The 18,870-nt window shown below is 39.1% G+C and overlaps 1 protein-coding gene across 1 annotated transcript in view; it reads left to right on the top strand.

The window, feature by feature from the left end:
* KIF5C (kinesin family member 5C) overlaps positions 1–18,870 on the top strand; it is a 66,414-nt gene that overhangs the window by 28,573 nt on the left and 18,971 nt on the right. The window contains exons 5-14 of the mRNA XM_033064696.1: positions 190–238; positions 1,091–1,146; positions 2,919–3,006; positions 4,427–4,551; positions 6,804–6,908; positions 7,796–7,944; positions 11,124–11,272; positions 14,310–14,476; positions 15,870–15,938; positions 18,486–18,692. Of these exons, the coding sequence (XP_032920587.1) occupies positions 190–238; positions 1,091–1,146; positions 2,919–3,006; positions 4,427–4,551; positions 6,804–6,908; positions 7,796–7,944; positions 11,124–11,272; positions 14,310–14,476; positions 15,870–15,938; positions 18,486–18,692 (1,164 nt within the window). The remainder of the gene's footprint in view (positions 1–189; positions 239–1,090; positions 1,147–2,918; positions 3,007–4,426; positions 4,552–6,803; positions 6,909–7,795; positions 7,945–11,123; positions 11,273–14,309; positions 14,477–15,869; positions 15,939–18,485; positions 18,693–18,870) is intronic.

Below are 18,870 nucleotides of genomic sequence, written 5' to 3' on the forward strand. Positions count from 1 at the left end.
TGGGGGAAGATCAATGGCTTGTAAATCACTCAAGATACAAATGTGTTCCCCTGTAAGATGGAATTCAAACTGTGTGGGAGGTGGGGTTTTATTTTTAGTTTGGTGCTTTGACAGGGATGGAAACACAGAGACAGCAGGACATGAAATCAGCAGAGTTCAAACCTGTGATGTTTGTGATTATTTCATCAGGTTTCCTACTTTGAGATATATTTGGACAAAATAAGGGACCTGCTGGATGGTAAGCTCTGTGTTTCTTCTGTCACTGATTGGATTCATCCAGAGCTTTGAGCCAAACCTGGGGGGGAACAGTGACTTTATTTAGGAAGGGATTAAATTTAAACTGGAGAATTTTGCAGCTTCAATCATCTGATGTGTCTCCTGTGCAGAGCACGAGCTTTGTTATGAATCAGAGCTGAGGATTTCACAAGGCAGGGCTGGGCCTCTTGGCCATGGCTGCTCTTCAAGGAAAACTGCTTAAAAATAAAAAAAAAACTGCTTTAAAAATGCAGAGGGTGTTTCAGAATTATCCCTTGCTTCTATCAGGCAGTTTGGTGGGGGGGATTGGATTCTTTCACAGTTCTTGGCTCTACTTCTGCATGCTGTGTTAATTAAAGTGGATTTTGTTAATCAGAAATGGCTGCAAATGTAGAAATGTTTGTAAATGTAGAAATGCCTGTAAATGTAAAAATCTCTGTAAATGTAAAAATCTCTGTAAATGTAAAAATCTCTGTAAATGTAAAAATCTCTGTAAGTGTAAAAATCTCTGTAAATGTGGCTCTGAGCTATTCTGAATTCCTGTCTCCTCTGCTCTGCCAAAACCCAGCTTAGTCTGGGTTTATTTAATCCACCCAAGCAATAAACAAAAGCTTTTGTGCCCCAAAGTTAAATTTGAATAAACAGGTACGAGATTGACAGAGCAGGAACCAATTACTGAGTGTCAGAAATCCTGCAGGTTCATGAGGAGTGGGGAATGACTGCACATCTCATTTACAAATTTCCATGCCCAAAACGTGTCTGGAGCTGACACTTTTTATTTTTTGCTTTATTTATTACCTGGAATATTCCTGATGATCTCCACGTTTTTCTCCAGTGTCAAAGACAAACCTCGCTGTACATGAAGATAAAAACAGAGTCCCCTATGTTAAGGTAAAAGAAGCATTTTATCCTCAGTTTTTAATTTTTTTTTTCACACAAATGCATTTTTTTCCACACTTCCATTTGCATGCAGTGTGTTTGCTGAAATAATTCACCTCCTGTCTGATGCCTCGAATGCTCAAGTTGTGTTGGTTCCTGCCTTTAAACGAGTTTCCTGAAATATTAATGGGCTTGAATCGTGTTTGTTTTATTTTCCTGGCTTTGAACATTGCCATTTCGTTAGGATGCTGTTAAATTTCAAGTGTTCACATTCCCCTTTCATGTCAGGTATGAAAGAGAACAACTTGAGGAATTTTGTTCTTTAATATTTTGCTGCATGGATGCTGTAATCTCACAAGAGTTCAGAACAGATTGGTTGGGTTAGGAATTTGTTTTTTGACTGTCTGGGCCCTCACTTGAAGGCAACATGCTTGATAAGAACATATGTGAGCCTGAATAATGTATATATAATATTTTTCTATTTATTCTCAGCTTGAGGAGCAAAAAGAAATTGATAAAATTATTTATTGCATTGAGAAAGAAGGACTTTGCACTTTGTCTTGTAGTTTGAGGGAAAATAATTAATTTGGATATGAAGTCTAACCCAAATTGGGAATAGATGTTGGATCAATTCATGTTTTCTGTGTAAAATTTCATGCTGTGTGTTTGGATTCCACTGGATTTTAATCCTGTGGAAACAAATTGGCTCCCAAGTTTTCCCTGGAAGTCACCCCAGGGCAGGTTGGGGTCCACGATCCCGTGGGGTGTCGATGGTTCTGCTGATTATTTTGTTCATTAGTGCTTAATGAACATCCCTGATTCCCACCTGGACATCCCTGATTCCCATTTGTCCATTCCTTATTCCCATTTTTCTATCCCTGATTCCCACTTGAGTATCTTTGATTCCCACTTGTCTATTCCTGATTCCCACCTGGACATCCCTGATTCCCAGTTAAACCTTCCTGATTCCCATTTTTCTATTCCTGATTCCCACTTGTCCATTCCTGATTCCCACTTGTCCATTCCTGATTCCCACCACCTGAACCTCCCTGATTTCCACTTGAGTATCTTTGATTCCCACCTGGACATCCCTGATTCCCACTTTTCTATTCCTGATTCCTATCTGAACCTTCCTGATTCCCACTTGAGTATCTTTGATTCCCACTTTTCTATTCCTGATTCCCACTTTTCTGTTCCTGATTCCCAATTAAACCTTCCTGATTCCTATTTTTCTATTCCTGATTCCCACCTGGACATTCCTGATTCCCACTTGAATATCCCTGATTCCTTCTTGTCCATCCCTGATTCCCAGTTGAACATCTTTGATTCCCACCTGACCATTCCTGATTCCCAATTGAACATCCCTGATTCCCACTCTTCTATTCCTGATTCCTACCTGAACCTTCCTGATTCCCACTTTTCCATCCCCAATTCCCACTTTTCTATCCCTGATTCCCACTTGTCCATCCCCGATTCCCACCTGGACATTCCTGATTCCCACTTGAGCATCTTTGATTCCCATTTGTCCATGCCTGATTCCCACCTGTCCACTGATTCCCACTTTTCTATCCCCAATTCTCACTTTTCTATCCCTGATTGCCACTTGTCCATCCCTGATTCCCACTTTTCCTTTCCTGATTCCCAATTGAACATCCCTGATTCCCACTTTTCTGTTCCTAATTCCCGATTAAACCTTCCTGATTCCCACTTGTCATCCCTGATTCCCACTTTTCCATTCCTGATTCCCACCTGAACCTCCCTGACTCCCACTTTTCTGTCCCCAGGGCTGTACAGAAAGATTTGTGTCCAGTCCTGAAGAAGTTCTGGATGTCATTGATGAAGGGAAAGCCAACCGGCACGTGGCTGTGACAAGTGAGTGTCCCTGCAATTCTCTGGAATTCTCTGGAATTCTCTGGAAATCTGGATCCCTCCTGGCCACCAGGGTTACTTTGGGGATGATTTAATGCTGCTGAAATTGTGACACTTTCAGTTCACTGGCTCTGTGCTTTTGTACAGAACTCTGCTGGTGTTCAACTCCCACCCTGGAATTCCAGGCCTGGCATTAAATGGAATTCCTGACATTAAATGGAATTCCTGGCAATAAATGGAATTCCTGGCATTAAATGGAATTCCTGGCAATAAATGGAATTCCTGGCATTAAATGGAATTCCTGGCATTAAATGGAATCGCTCCATAAATCACAGCAGGGACTGGTGCTCAGACTGAAGATATTTTGGAATTATAAAGAGCTAAAAGGATGCATTTACATTTTCCTTGGGGCTGTAATTCCCTGTCAAACAGCAGCAGAGAGTGCAGGGCAGTTTCCACCCCCTGCCTGTTTATCCCAGCAAAGCTGAGCCTTGGATGGGGCTCCAGTGATGGCAAAACAAACAAATCCCCAGGAATTAAACCCATCATAACCCAAACTTGTTGGTGATGTGCTGCATGAATGGGGATAAAAGGATCTCTTCCCAAATTTCTGCTGGATCCAAGAAGTGGATTTGGCAGACCCTCAGTTTATAAAAATTAAATATATATATTTTTTATTTTATATATAAAATATAAAATTCTTGGCTGTGAGGTGGTATTTTGGATATATTTGGGGGTTTTTTGTGTTTTTATTATTAATCTTCATTTAATTTGATTTCCTTTCTGTTCTCTGTCTCTGCCTTCTTGCTTTGGTAAATATTATATTGCTTTTTTACCATCATAATGACAGATATTTATTCTGAGGAACATTTCCTCCTGCTGTTCCTGCTACTTTCTATCACAAAAATACTCAAATACACCTTTTGCATTTTGCTTTTGGTACACCCAGAGAAGTTTTGACAAATTTTAATGGGCTGAAATGGCAAGGAGAAAATTGGGAAAAAAAACCCCTCAGAGTTTGGAGATAAAGGGAATTCAGATAAATATAAATATTGATGGGAAAAGGTCCAGGTGGGTTTGTGATAACAGAGAAAATGGGGAAAACAGATGAGAAAGTGGTTTCTTGATTTTTAGTACTTTCTGAAATTCCAGCATGACATGGTTCCAATCAAATTTCAAATGAATGGAACCTGAAACTGGAACTGTGTTTTACCTGGGCCAGGGGGGATTTTTACCTGCACAAGCAATTAAAATAATTCAATTATTTAATTTAATTTAATTTAATTTGGATGAAAATTTTGCTAAAAGTGACACCAAGACCTGCCCAGCTTCTCTGGCATTTGGGAATTTGATGGGATGGAATTCCTGGCCAGGCTTGAAAAGCATTTCAACACCAACTTTTATTAAAAATCTGTGATTTCAGATATGAATGAGCACAGCTCGAGGAGCCACAGCATTTTCCTCATCAACATCAAACAGGAGAATGTGGAAACAGAGAAAAAACTCAGTGGGAAGCTTTACCTGGTGGACTTGGCTGGCAGTGAGAAGGTAAATTCTCCTTTTTCCTGGGATTCCCACAGATCCCACACTGAGGATGTCAGGGTGTCTCACCTCAACTTTTCATTAATAAAGCTATTTTAATTTTTTTTTTTTAATGTGGGATGGAGAAAGGGAGCAGATCAGAATTATTGGCATGAAAGACAACCCCTCCAAAACCTGCTTTTATAATGGAGGGAGTTGAAGCAGTTTTTTTATAAATCTTCAGTATTTTTATACACCCTCAGTATTTTTCTATATCTTCAGTATTTTTATAAATGTTCTATATTTTTGCACACCTTCTGTATTTTTACATACCTTCTGTATTTTTATATATCTTCTGTATTTCTACACCTTCTGTATTTTTCTATACCTTCAGTATTTTTATAAATCTTCTATATTTTTATATGCCTTCAGTATTTTTCTATACCTTCTGTATTTTTATATATCTTCAGTATTTTTATATATTTTCTGTATTTATATACCTTCAGTATTTTTATAAATCTTCTATATTTTTATATTCCTTCAGTTTTTTTATATATCTTCAGTATTTTTATATAGTTTCTGTATTTATATACCTTCAGTATTTTTATAAATCTTCTGTATTTTTATATACCTGCAGCATTTTTATATTCCTTCTGTATTTTTATATATCTTCTGTATTTTTACATACTTTCTGTATTTATATACCTTCAGTATTTTTATAAATCTTCTATATTTTTATATACCTGCAGTGTCTTTATATTCCTTCAGTATTTTTATATACCTTCTGTATTTATATACCTTCAGTATTTTTCTATACCCTCTGTATTTTTCTATACCTTCTGTATTTTTATACATCTTCAGTATTTTTATATACTTTCTGTATTTTTATAAATCTTCTATATTTTTATATACCTGCAATATTTTTATATTCCTTCAATATTTTTATATTCCTTCAGTATTTTTATATTCCTATCTTCAGTATTTTTATATATCTTCTGTATTTTTATATACCTTCACATTTAGGTCTGTGTAGCTGAAAAAGGGAATGTAATTCTGATATAATTTATCAAATTAGACATATTTTAACTTGCTTGCATTATCATGTTCTGTTTCTATTTTTTTGTAATTATTTCACATATTAAATTATGAAATACCAGCAGTTAATGCAGTTTTCAAGGCTACTCAAAACTCCCTGAATCTTGATTGTGGTGACAATTTCTGCTCTCCAATGTAGAAAAATAAACCCCAGAAAATGACTTTTATCTATTTACCAAAAGAGCAATGCCTTAGAACAGTGCTGCAATGCAAAAATGTTTCCCAGTTCTCATTCTGATGTTTTCTGGAGTGTTCAAAATCAGCTTTATTGGGATTTTGGGTTACTCATTGCATTCATTGATAACCCATGGGTGCAGTGCAGGAGTGATTTGTCAGAGTGATTAATCATGTTAATGTCTAGGATTGCACTGAGATGTTCAATTAAAAGCTCTTTATGATGTTTACAAAATGAGGGCCTGGGCAGGGACTCCTCTCCCCTGGAAAAATAAACTTTTGTGGTTTGTTGTGTCTGGACATGGCACAGAAAACCTGAAATATGGATTTCTTCTTAAAACACACAACTGCTTTCCCTTCGTGTCATGGGGCATTTTTAGGTGAAAGTACAGGTAGTTGTAATGCAGAGAAAAATATATGGATTTATCCTGTATTTGAATGCTTAAGAAAATCCAGATTTTGTGTTATTTGTGTAGTAGCAGAAACAAAAAATACCAACAAATTAGGAGTAAAATAGAATTTATCAGCTGCAGAACACAATACATTTGTCTTGCTGTGAAAATGGGGTGTTTTCCACCACATATCATTTGTGGCCTGCAAAAAGAGGCAGTGGCCATGAACAAAATCTGTGAGTTTTGATATTTCTGGTCCATGCAAGCAGAAGACAAAGGCAGGATGCTCATTTTGGGAATGCTGAGTCTCCCTGTGTGTACAGACAGCTCAGCCTTGGAAATGATTCCCAAATCTCCCCAGGTGAGCACAGAATTCTCCCTGGATAAAATCAGGGACAACTTACTCTTGGAGTGGGAGAAAAATGGAATTATTGCAGCCTTACACTAAGAAAAAAGTGATAAAAGTTGATATAAGTTGGGTATAAAATGTTGATGTTTAATCCTCCTTGCCCACACTGAGCTAAGCCAGGTTTTGCTCCTCCAGGAGCATCTTTAGGCTGAGCTTTGCAGGGCTGGAGCTGCCAGCAGAGCCTGACTCTTGCCTGCTCTCTTTGGCAGGTCAGCAAAACTGGAGCAGAGGGGGCTGTCCTGGATGAAGCTAAAAATATCAATAAGTCTTTGTCTGCTCTGGGCAATGTGATCTCGGCCTTGGCAGAGGGAACTGTGAGTAATCCTGGCTCTGGGGGGGATGAGGGGCTGGGTTTATCTGCTTCTTTGCCCCCCACAGGAAAAAAAAAAGGGAAAAAGTAACAGGAGGTAACATTTCATCTCTGGAGGGAGAAAATGTTGGCTGGGCAGCCAGAAACTGCTTTGGCTGTGAAACACCAATCTTAAAGAAATTAGGATTTTAGTTAAGAGCTTGAGATAGTTACCTGAAACTTCAATAATTGATTGCCTGTCAATTTATGTTTGCTCAGCTGTGATTGCGATGGGAAAGGATGAAACTGGTAGGTAGGTCAAAAAATATGAACAATTGCAACCAGAAACTCATTCTTTATAAAATTGGACTATCCCCAGAAATCATTTGTATTGATAAAAAAGATTATGAGTTCAGGGTGAGGAAGACTCACCTTACTTCCTCCTTTTAAGACCCCTCCCCACAAAAACGACCCCAGACTTAATTCAAGAAGCCAACCACGCTGCTTAATTGCCATTCCAGCTAATTACCATGGGAAGCAGGGATGGGAGGGGCTGGTATTATGAATATGAATTTGTTTGAACTTTTTGTCAATAAACAGACTCTGTGACCACCTGTGATTGTGCAGTGTGTGTTAGAGGGTTACCTCACACTGCTGCCCAGGGCTGAATAAACATTCACTTTATAACTTTAAATTGTTATAGAGTCTTTTGTCTGTCATAGTTGAATATCAGTATTAGACCAGAACTCATATTTTGGTAAATCAGCTGTGCCCAAAATAAGGAATTAACTCTCAGTGTCAGATCTTGGCACAACCAGAACAAACTGTGACTCCTGTCACCATGGGCCCATGTTCTCTCTTACCACACTGGCTAAAAGAGCTGTCCTTGTCTTCTGCTTGTGTTTGGACCAGAAAAGCCACGTTCCCTACAGAGACAGCAAGATGACCAGGATCCTGCAGGATTCCCTGGGGGGCAACTGCAGGACCACCATTGTCATCTGCTGCTCCCCCTCCGTGTTCAACGAGGCCGAGACCAAATCCACGCTGATGTTTGGCCAGAGGTGAGTCCCTCTGGTTCCTTTGGGATCCAGAGATTGGGGCTTCCTGGAGCTGCTAAAAAACTTCAGAGAGTTTCTTTATTCTTTCTTTATTTATTTCTTTATTCTTTAATCGATGTTGGTGTTGGCCAACAGCTGCTCTGCTTGGGAGAGGGGTGGGGTTGGAAATTGGGGAGGGATTGGGTAATCCATGGAGGGATTTTTGAATTCTTTCCTGGTTGATTTTTCCTGCAGGAAGTACAAAGGGTTATCTTAATTCCTTGGAATTTTATGGGAAAGATAAAGGCACTGGGCAAAATTGGAAAAATTCAGTTTTGCTTCATCTAACAAAATGCTGTTGATGCTTTTAAAAGGTGTCTTTCTGAATTCCACCTCAAGGATCATCGTTATAAAAAATTATATCATTATATCATTTTTGTAGAAAGTATATTTTAAAATTGGGGAAATTAAAGAGTGTGGAATGTGTAACATTGAGAGCTTTGAGAGCTTGCTGTGGTAGCTCATGGATCTGATGTTTGGAGGATCTGGACAATTTAGGAACAAAAATATGGAAGGATCCATAAAGAAAATTTCTCTTCCATGTGTGTTTATTGACAAGAGTGATGTGAAACACATTGGGAAAGTTTGCAGAAATAGGTCAGGCTCGTTATGTAATTACTGCTTTTGTGGTAATTGAGGAGAACTGGGATCCTTTGGAAAATTACTCATTTTGTTGGGTTTGTGTAGCAGCAGAAAGGAAAAATACTGGTGAGTTAGGAGAGTTTGAGGATACAATACCTTTGTCTTTGTTTAAAGTTGGGTTGTTTCCCACCACGAGGAGTTCCTGGACTGCAAAAAGAGGCAGTGGCCATGAACAAAATCAGATTAAAGAGTTGCTTTGTAGGTTTTTTTCCCCCCCCCATTGTGAGCTGAACATGATTTATTGAAGATCCAAACTTTTACTGATCACATCATGTGTGGAGCAAAACCAAACATCCTGAGATGCAGGAATGAAATAAGAGCATGGACAACTCTGAACTCCAACTTCCAAGCTCAATTTCAGTTTGGATTCCTCCTGGTTTCATTCCTCCTTCCAGTAATCAGTAAAATTTGCATTTTTTGGGGGGCAAAGTTTTCTGACTGACTCTGCACATCCTGGCTAAATATTCCACAGTTTCCTGGGAGGGAGAAAATTTTGAGGGTGGCAGTGCAGGACCTGGGAAAGCAGGGAAATATTAGAGAGGATTTGCTCATGTTGTCAGGAAGGAAATAATTTGTATTTCCCTGGCAGGACTGGTGCTTTGAGCAGAGCAGCCCATGGATCATCCACCCAGGGTTCTCTGCCAGGATTTTGGGTGGGAATGTCTCATGGGGGTTCTTTTCCAGCCTCTTGGGTTGTTTTGTCTCATTTTTCTGTTGTGACACAACTGGGGACCTCAACAGCATTTAAGGAAGGTCCATGGCTCGTGGCTGGCTGCTGATTCCTCCATTTTTCCTGGGCAAAGAAAGAATTATGTCACCATTAAAATAAATGTCAGGAATAAAATCCATCTTCAGAGGAGCTCTTGTACCAGTGCTCCTCTGACAGTGGTGAATCAGCTTTTTCTTTTTCTACTCCATCTTTTCTTGTGTTTTTATCTCATGTTTAATTTTAGTTGTCACTAAGGGCTTCATCCATCATCAGGAGAAACTTCCTGGTGTGGTGGTTTGCTTTTTTTTTTTCCCCTGGTACAGTTAAATGAGTGGAAACTCGAGCTGTGCTTTTAACAAAGTGTAAACCCTGACCACGAGGAATTATTTTAAAAGCACAGGAGTATTTAAAAAATACTTTTAAGGTAATAAAAGTCCAGCTTGCCACAGAGTGCAAATCACTGGAGCTTTATAAACTGCTGGGGGTTTCTCTGTTATTCTTTCCCTTGTTCTCTGCTTTATTCAACAGCTCTGGAGGCACTGGAAGGGACTCAGTGTCTGAGCAGTGAAGGGCAGATCTGAGCCTTTCTTAATTCATAGTGATTGGTTTGGTTTCCCTTTTCAGTGGGGATTTGCTGGAGTAGGTGCTGGGCATTCTTTTCTGCTTGCTTTGCATTTCCTGGCACAGTTGTTTGGGTTGGGTTGGAGCTGAGCTCTTGCACAATAATAAAGTGGTGGTTGTTAGGAGAATTGAAATTTGGGATATTTTTACCCAGGGAAGAGCAGGAACTCCTGAGTCTGACTCGAGAGCTTTTCCTTTTCCCTTTTCTTCCTTTTCCCCTTTTTTCCTTTTCCCTTTTTTTCCTTTTCCCTTTTTTTCCTTTTCCCCTTTTTTCCTTTTCCCCTTTTTTCCTTTTCCCCTTTTTTCCTTTTCCCCTTTTTTCCTTTTCCCCTTTTTTCCTTTTCCCCTTTTTTCCTTTTCCCCTTTTTTCCTTTTCCCCTTTTTTCCTTTTCCCCTTTTTTCCTTTTCCCCTTTTTTCCTTTTCCCCTTTTTTCCTTTTCCCCTTTTTTCCTTTTCCCCTTTTTTCCTTTTCCCCTTTTTTCCTTTTCCCCTTTTTTTCCTTTTCCCCTTTTTTCCTTTTCCCCTTTTTTCCTTTTCCCCTTTTTTCCTTTTCCCCTTTTTTCCTTTTCCCCTTTTTTCCTTTTCCCCTTTTTTCCTTTTCCCCTTTTTTCCTTTTCCCCTTTTTTCCTTTTCCCCTTTTTTCCTTTTCCCCTTTTTTCCTTTTCCCCTTTTTTCCTTTTCCCCTTTTTTCCTTTTCCCCTTTTTTCCTTTTCCCCTTTTTTCCTTTTCCCCTTTTTTCCTTTTCCCCTTTTTCCTTTTCCCCTTTTTTCCTTTTCCCCTTTTTTCCTTTTCCCCTTTTTTCCTTTTCCCCTTTTTTCCTTTTCCCCTTTTTTCCTTTTCCCCTTTTTTCCTTTTCCCCCTTCTTTCTTCTTTTCCCTTTTTCCCCTTCTTTCTTCTTTTCACCTTTCTTTCTTCTTTTCCCTTTTTCCCCTTCTTTCTTCTTTTCACCTTTCTTTCTTCTTTTCCCTTTTTCCCCTTCTTTCTTCTTTTCACCTTTCTTTCTTCTTTTCCCCTTTCTTCTTTTTCCTTTTCCCTTTCTTTTTTCCATGGGGAATCCACAATTTCTCTGCTCATTTCCCTCTGTATCATTGCAAAATCCCCACTCCCCACTGTTACACTGGGATGTAAAAATCCCAAATAAAAATCCCAAATCCTGGGTTTTGCTGTGCAGGGCCAAGACCATCAAGAACACAGTGTCTGTGAACCTGGAGCTGACAGCAGAGGAGTGGAAGAAGAAATATGAGAAGGAGAAGGACAAAAACAAGAGTTTAAAGAATGTCATCCAGCACCTGGAGCTGGAGCTGAACAGGTGGAGGAATGGTAGGTGCCAAAAATTGGGAGCTGGATGTGTCTGTGTTGAAATCTTGCCCTAAATCACAATTCTAATTAATTGGCTCTGATCACTAAATCTAAACTCTCATTATAACTCACACTTCATCATCATCCTGAAAGGTGGAGAAGCAAAAACCAGGCAAACCAGCAGGCATTGGTAGGAGAAACCAGTGAAAAATGCCAAAATCAGGGATTTCAGGGTAGAGAACATGGCAGGCATCACTAACTTTAATATTGTTAATGATAGGAATTTAAAAAAAGGAAAATATCATTATATCTGTGGGTTTTTTTTGTTTTTTCTTTCTTTAACTCTGCCCCTCAGGCAGAAGGATCATTGTGCTTTAAGGTAATTGGACCTTGGGTTTGGGGGATTTTATAATTGAATTTCACATTAGAATAATTAGTCCTCTAGTCCAATGACAAAGAGTGGCATCTGGTTAGAAGAAATCACCATTTGTCTGCTCCTGTGGCTTCTAAATGAAATTTTTGTTGAGAACAGCCAATTTTCTGATTAGAAACGTGGGGAATTGCTGATCTGGGTTGGTTGTAACATACAGGAGGCAGAATATGGAGACCCACAAATGAAAGAAATTTTCACTGGAAAACAAATTTCAAAAATTGAATTTCATCTGGAACGCCAGCAAATAATTTTAGCCAACCAACCTCAGTTTGAATTATTTCACATTTTAAAAATCAATCCCCAACCTTCAAACCAACAACAATCAAAAAACCAATCCAAAGCTAATTTTTTTTTTTTTTTTTTAGAAAAGCCTGGCTGGATCCTTTTGTTTAAATATCCTCATCCCCTCCCTGGTGCATTCAGAAGATTATTGATTTCTTGTCTGACCTCCAATCCCATCCTCTGGAATGATGGAGGCTTTTACAAAGGGAACTGTCACAGCTATCACATCCTGGATAATATTCCAAGCTTATTCCAGGAATTATTTTACAGAAGGAAAGGGCAGCAGGAAATGTTTGAGCTCAGTTCTCACTGAAGATTTCAGCTTCCAGCTGCCCAATTTTTCTGTGTTTTACAGGCAGGAGGTTCTCATCCAATGAATGAGAAATTAAACATTCCTTTTGGGATTCTCCACAGCCTGAGGAATATTTTCTGTGCACTGCATTCTAACCAACCCCACCTTTCCTTCTCTGCTCCAGTGAAATCTAACAGCAAAAAACCAATTCACATTTCCCCCATTAATAACATAAAATACCCTCAGGCCTTCAGAAACAGGGCAGAAAATATTTGCAGTGGAGAACCTTGATAGAGGTGATGCTGCTTGATTTCAAATTCCACTTTTTTGTGCTTTGAGCTGGAAAAAAAAAATCATCTGCTTAGTTGGTTGTGCTTTTTTCTTGCCCTTTTTGTTTTGCTTTGGGGCCTCACTCAGCTTTTCTGGGCTTTGATGTATTGGTCCTGTTGACCTGTTCTCCTGGCAGTGAGATAAATTGGCAAGAGGAATGGTTGGTAAAGCTTTCAGGAGCTAAAATATTGGAGATTTTTCCTGGAAAAGGTAAAATCCTGTCACCTTCCCACCCCCTGTGCAGCATCCAGGGGCTCCCAGAGCTTTTCCCAGCCTCTGGTGAGGGTGGATTTAATTTCTGCCATGAGCAGCTCACCCTTCTCTCATCTCTGAGCCTGCACTTGCAACCTCAATATTTACAATTGTAACCTTAATATTTACAATTGTAACCTCAATATTTACAATTGTAACCTCAATATTTACAATTGTAACCTCAATATTTACAATTATAACCTCAATATTTACAATTATAACCTCAATATTTACAACTGTAATTGGGAATATTCACTGGGGATGGGATTTTGTAGGAACTGTGTCTGCTGTCTGGCAGTTGGTGTTTGTGCTGGAATTTGCAAAGCAAGAGTTGAATTTTGTTTTAAACACTGCTCTCCTGGTCCATCCTGGAGCTGGAAATCCCTGGAGGAAGAGGGATTTAAATGCTGGGATTTGGGGGGTTTCCCTTCTTTTTTACACCTCTAATCCATGGAGCAAATCCTGGCTATCAGGGGAGTGAAAGGAGAGCCTGGAATTCCATGTTTTTTGGTGTTCAACCTGCTGCTGGATTTTAAGGTTGGAAAAGAGCTCCCAAAGGTCATGGAGTTTGCATTTCCATGGGATTGTCACCCTGACAAGGCTGGGCCAACTCCCCACACCTTTCCCTGGCACAAATCCCTTCCTTGCTGCCCTGAATCCCTCAGGGACTGGGAATGAGCATCCTGAGCTCTCCCTGGGTCTGGGATTTTGGGATTTTCACCAGCTGTGTCTGTAAGAGCTTAAAATGAGGGATGTGGAGCTCCAGAGGGGCTCTTTAAAATGCTGTTTATTGTATCCAAATGATACAGAAATTTATTTATTATTTAAAATGCTGCTTATAGTATCCATATGATACAGCAATTTATTTTTTTTTAATGCTGTTTATAGTATCCATATGATACAGCAATTTATCTATTATTTAAAATGCTGTTTATTGTATCCAAATGATGCAGGAATTTATTTATTATTTAAAATGCTGTTTATTGTATCCAAATGATACAGCAATTTATTTATGATTTAAAATGCTGTTTATTGTATCCAAATGATGCAGCAATTTGTGGGTTCTGGGTGACAAGAGCCCAGCCCAGAGGTGACAGCCACAGCTGTGAGTTGTCTGAAAGCTTTTCTAGTTCTGGTTGCAATTATTTACTTACATTATTTACTTTTCATTGCAGATCACCTTAAAACACGACAACCAATCAATACCTTCACTATTACCCATCATAACTACTGACATTAACATATTCATGTCACTATTTTCCAATCACAAAAAGTTAATGTGTCACAGTTTAAGCCAGAAGTCGTTTTTCAGTTTTCTTGCAGTGGAAAATTCTGAGATCTTTTCTCTACTTGCAACTTTGTTTGTCTGAGAAAATCCTTTTGCTTGGTAAAAAACATTTTTTGTTTGAGATGGATTTACCCTTTGCTCAGAGTCAAACCCTTGTCCTTCCCAACGTGTGTCCCTGCAGGAGAAGCTGTGCCTGAGGAGGAGCAGATCAGTGCCAAGGAGCAGAAGAACCTGGAGCCCTGTGACAACACCCCAATCATTGACAACATCACCCCCAGCATCTCCACGGAGGAGAAGCAGAAATACGACGAGGAGATCGCCAGCCTCTACAGGCAGCTGGATGATAAGGTGGCAATCTTTCATTTTTTAAAATTATTACCAAGATTGGTGCATTTTTTCCCTCCATTTCTTGAGCATTGTGAGCTGGAAAATTCCAAATTCTGAATAAAAGCAGATATTGTCAGCTCTCCCACCCCCTTTCCCTGGGAGCACTCTCCAGTTTTCCTTCAGTTTGAAGTTCAGGCTTTCCCTTTTCTTCAGTAATTTGTGTAAAATCCCCCAGCAAATTGTAACGACACCTTGGAATCACCAGGAGTAAAAAAAACCAAAAAACCAAAAAAAACCCAACAAAAAACACCCAAAAAAACAAAAAAACAAAAAAAAAACCCAACAAAAAAACCCCAAAAAACAAAAACCAAAAAACCAAAAAAAACCCAAAACAAAACAAGAAAAACTCACAAAAACAAAAAAAAGAAACAAAAAAAGAAGAAAAAAAAGGGGTGACTGTCCTTAATAATCCCAGCTATTAGAATTTTTAGGGTAACACATCCCCACCCCCCTTTTGTTTGCACAAAGTGCAGCTGGCTCCTTTATTTATTTAATTTTGTATTTATTTCGTTGCACAGCTTGAGGGACATCAGTGGCACTTAAAGCTCTCAGCAATTCCCTTCTCCAGCCATTAAGAGCTTTGGCTTGTGGGAAGATGAAAAGTAGGAAGGAAAAAAAAAAAAAAAAAAAAGAAAGGCCCAGAAAAAACCACTCAGCACAAAAAGGCTGCCTAGAAAAAAAGGGGCAGCTCTCATCATGAATCAATACTCAATTTTAAAATTCAGTTGTAATTAGCAGAAAAACAGCAGGAAAAAGCCCAGTGTGTCCTTGCCTGTTAATGGTGAGGTTTGGCTCTTTGTGGACACAAAGGAATTGTGTTTGAACCTTAATTTTGGTGTCCCTGCACAGCAGTGAAATGACAGCTTTGTTCTGATTGCAGCCCCAGGAGCAATGCTCAGCTTTCACTTATTGATCAGGAAAAGGAAAATAAATTCAGTCATTCTTTCACTTTCCTCATCAAAAATAGCAAAGCCCAAATTATTCCATTAAATTATTCTGGAGGGAACTGGAATTGGGTTTGGATTTTTCCCTAGAAAACATGGGAAGCATAATTTGGCACAGAACTTTGGGAAATGAGAAGATATTTGATCCCAAACCCCAAATATCACAATTTATACCAATATTGACAGCTTTTACTGCAGAGCTCTGTGCATTTTTATTTATTTTTTATATATTTTAAATATATTTTTAATTTTTATATATTTATGTATTTATATCTATTTATTTTTCTCTCCCCTCATACCACTCCAACATACACAAAGTTTGTTGTATTATTCCCCTTTCTTTTCTGGAAAAGTGATCAAATGAGAGCTGTGAAAAGAAATTAAAAATCTCCACCCCTCTTTCATTGCAGGATGATGAAATCAATCAGCAGAGCCAGTTGGCTGAAAAATTAAAGCAGCAAATGTTGGATCAAGAGGAGGTAAGAAACTGAAATAAATAAAACCACCTAAAAATAACCTTTCACATTTTGCTCCTGAGCCCCTTGTTCAAGGATTCTGTCCCAGCTGCTCAGATTAACTGGCTAAAATTCAAGTGGGAAAGGTGTCAGCCAGGTTTAAACATGAAATTTCAAAATATTCTCATTAAGCCTCGATAAAACCTGAAATAACAATCCCTGCAGCTCCCAGGTAGGGGCCAGGATTTTTCACTCCAAATGTGAATTTTGATAATTCTGTGCCCATTCAAGTATCCAGGCACTCTGGGCTACAGGCAGTTAGAGATTTCTTGATATTAAATTGCTAATTATCATTATTTTGGCAATTAGAGGCAGCAATCTGGGAGATGGGAAAAACTGAGAACTGCTGCTGCCACAGATTTGCTGGAAAATCTGGGATTGCTCACTTCCAACGTTTGATTGCATCTTTTCTGCCCCTAAAATGAATATTTTCTTGGGTTTGGGATGGAGAACAGGATCACTAAACTCAGTCTGGGAGGAATTCTGAGGATCCAAATGAGGCAGCAACACCAAGTTCCCCAAACATTGCTGTGATATTTCTCAGGAATTTTTTTATTCTGTATGCAGGCCCTCATTAAAAGTTTCCAAGGTGTTATTAGAGAAAAAATGCAATTTATGAACATGTCTGATATTCATCACTCAGGGTTCACCTGCTCCCTCTGGCTGGGGGGATCTCCAGCTTTATTTTTATTTTTATTTTATTTTTATTTTATTTTTATTTTATTTTTATTTTATTTTTATTTTATTTTTATTTTATTTTTATTTTATTTTTATTTTACTCCAAGATGAAGCTCCTCATTCTCTTGCCACAGCTTGATTTGATTGCCCTGCACTGCACAGTGCTGCCTGTGGCTGCACCAACATAATAAAAATAAAATAATAAAAAAATTAAAAATGATTTTTAAAATGTATAATAATAATATTATTAATAATAATAATAATAACATTTCCCCTCTGTTTTCAGCTCATTTTAAATATTTTTTTTGGTGGCTTTTGCAAACCTTGCTCCATTTTTCCACCCAGTATCAGCCAGAATCTCCCTGTTCATGCTGTAGGTGATGCACACCTACACTTCCCATAGCCACAGTGATGTTCACACAGAAAATTCCTTAAGTAAATGTAAATAATAATTCCATCTGTGTTTAGCAGGAAGATTATTTGAAGCTATTTTGTTTAAATATTTACATGCCATCTGGCTCTGGCAATCCAATGTTTTTTTTTCCATAATGTGAGTGCACTTCTGAGGCTGCAGCTTTACCAGAGAGATAAATTTCCCTCACATCTGAATCCTCTCTGGGCATGTGCCAGAGCTGCCTGCCTGGTTTCCTATTTTCCAGGAGCCAAAAAATAAAATAAAATAAAAAAACCTAATTTCTTCAGGGACATGTTGGTTTTTTGGGTGGTCTACTTGCTGCTGGATGGACAGATCAGGAGGAATCCACCCAAAACGTTTCAACAGGGAAGGTTTTATTTCAGTCTGCAAAGTTACACCAATCCATAATCCATATTTCTTGGGAAGGGGTGAATTCTGTGAATGAATATCCAAACTTTGCTGTTAGGATGAGCATGAAGCCCTCTCACAATTCCTGCCCTGGTTTCATCTGATTTATTTTTATTTTTTTATGTTTTTATGCCATGTCAAGCCCTGATTTTGTTATTACTCCTGAAAGTGCAGTATTAGCAGTAAATGCTAGGTGTCACTTTTATTTATTTTCACATCACCCTGCCGTGCAGGGCTGCTGGTGGGGCTGGGGTTGTGCTGGGGACACCACAGCTGAATTTTCAGGGTTTTAGCATCTCACTGAACATTGGTTCAGGGGTGAGGGACAGGACTAAACCAGCGACCTCTCACAATCAGCAGCGTGCAAAGAATAATTTAAAAATATTAATAATAATAAGTTATTAAATAATAAATTTAATAAGCTTGGAAACACTCATTATAGAGTGTGTGTGAAGTCATTATTTTTTTTCTGAGATTAATATTCCCCCCAGCAAACAGGAGCTAATCTGCCCTCAGCATCATCCTTCAGATGATAACTGAGAGTAATCACCTCAGGTTTGCTTATCAGGGTGTTCCTGTAAAGCCATGAGGTGTTTGAGGCTGCCTCAGAGCTCTTTTTCCTCAGCTCAGTTCCAAGCCCTGAGCCCCTGCTGAAACCTTTTACTTTTGGGGATTTTTCTGGTCTGAGCTGCAGCGCTGGATTGAGGGCAGAAAATGTCTTTGGGGCTCTGCTACTGTTGAAAATCAACTTCTCTGCCTCAGTCTTGGGTCACAGTAGGATTTGGTGAAGGTTTTTCTTGTTGTTGATGTTCAGAGCTTTTTTTTTTTTTTGTGCTTCTGTCAAATGCATTTATGCTGGAGCTGGTGCTGCTTTCAGGATTTCTCCCGTCCTGCACGCACAATTTGCGCTCACCCTTTTTTTTCTCTCTTTGCCTGCTTTTCTCCTTTTCATTATTATCTTTTGGAGGAGTTTTTGGGTCACTTAACGCTGCTGTGCCATTTCTCCCCAGCTTTTGGCCTCCACGAGGAGGGATTATGAGAAGATCCAGGAGGAGCTGACCCGGCTGCAGATCGAGAACGAAGCGGCCAAGGATGAAGTGAAGGAGGTGCTGCAAGCCCTGGAAGAGCTGGCTGTCAACTATGACCAGAAATCCCAGGAAGTGGAAGACAAAACCAGGACTAATGAGCAACTGGCAGATGAGCTGGCACAGAAAAGTGTAAGAGCAACTTGTTCATCCTCCTTGCTCCCTGACCATTCCCAAAATCCCGCTGGTGTCTCTTCGTTAAATGACGAAATTTTGGTCGTTCAGAAGCTGCTCTGTGGAAGCTGGTGGCAGATTGTGGCTCTTGCAGCAAGGAGCTGGATGTGACAAGTGGCCATCCTGTGTTTTGGAT

This window comes from Catharus ustulatus, chromosome 7, assembly GCF_009819885.2.
Source record: "Catharus ustulatus isolate bCatUst1 chromosome 7, bCatUst1.pri.v2, whole genome shotgun sequence".
NCBI classification, from domain to species: Eukaryota; Metazoa; Chordata; class Aves; order Passeriformes; family Turdidae; genus Catharus; species Catharus ustulatus.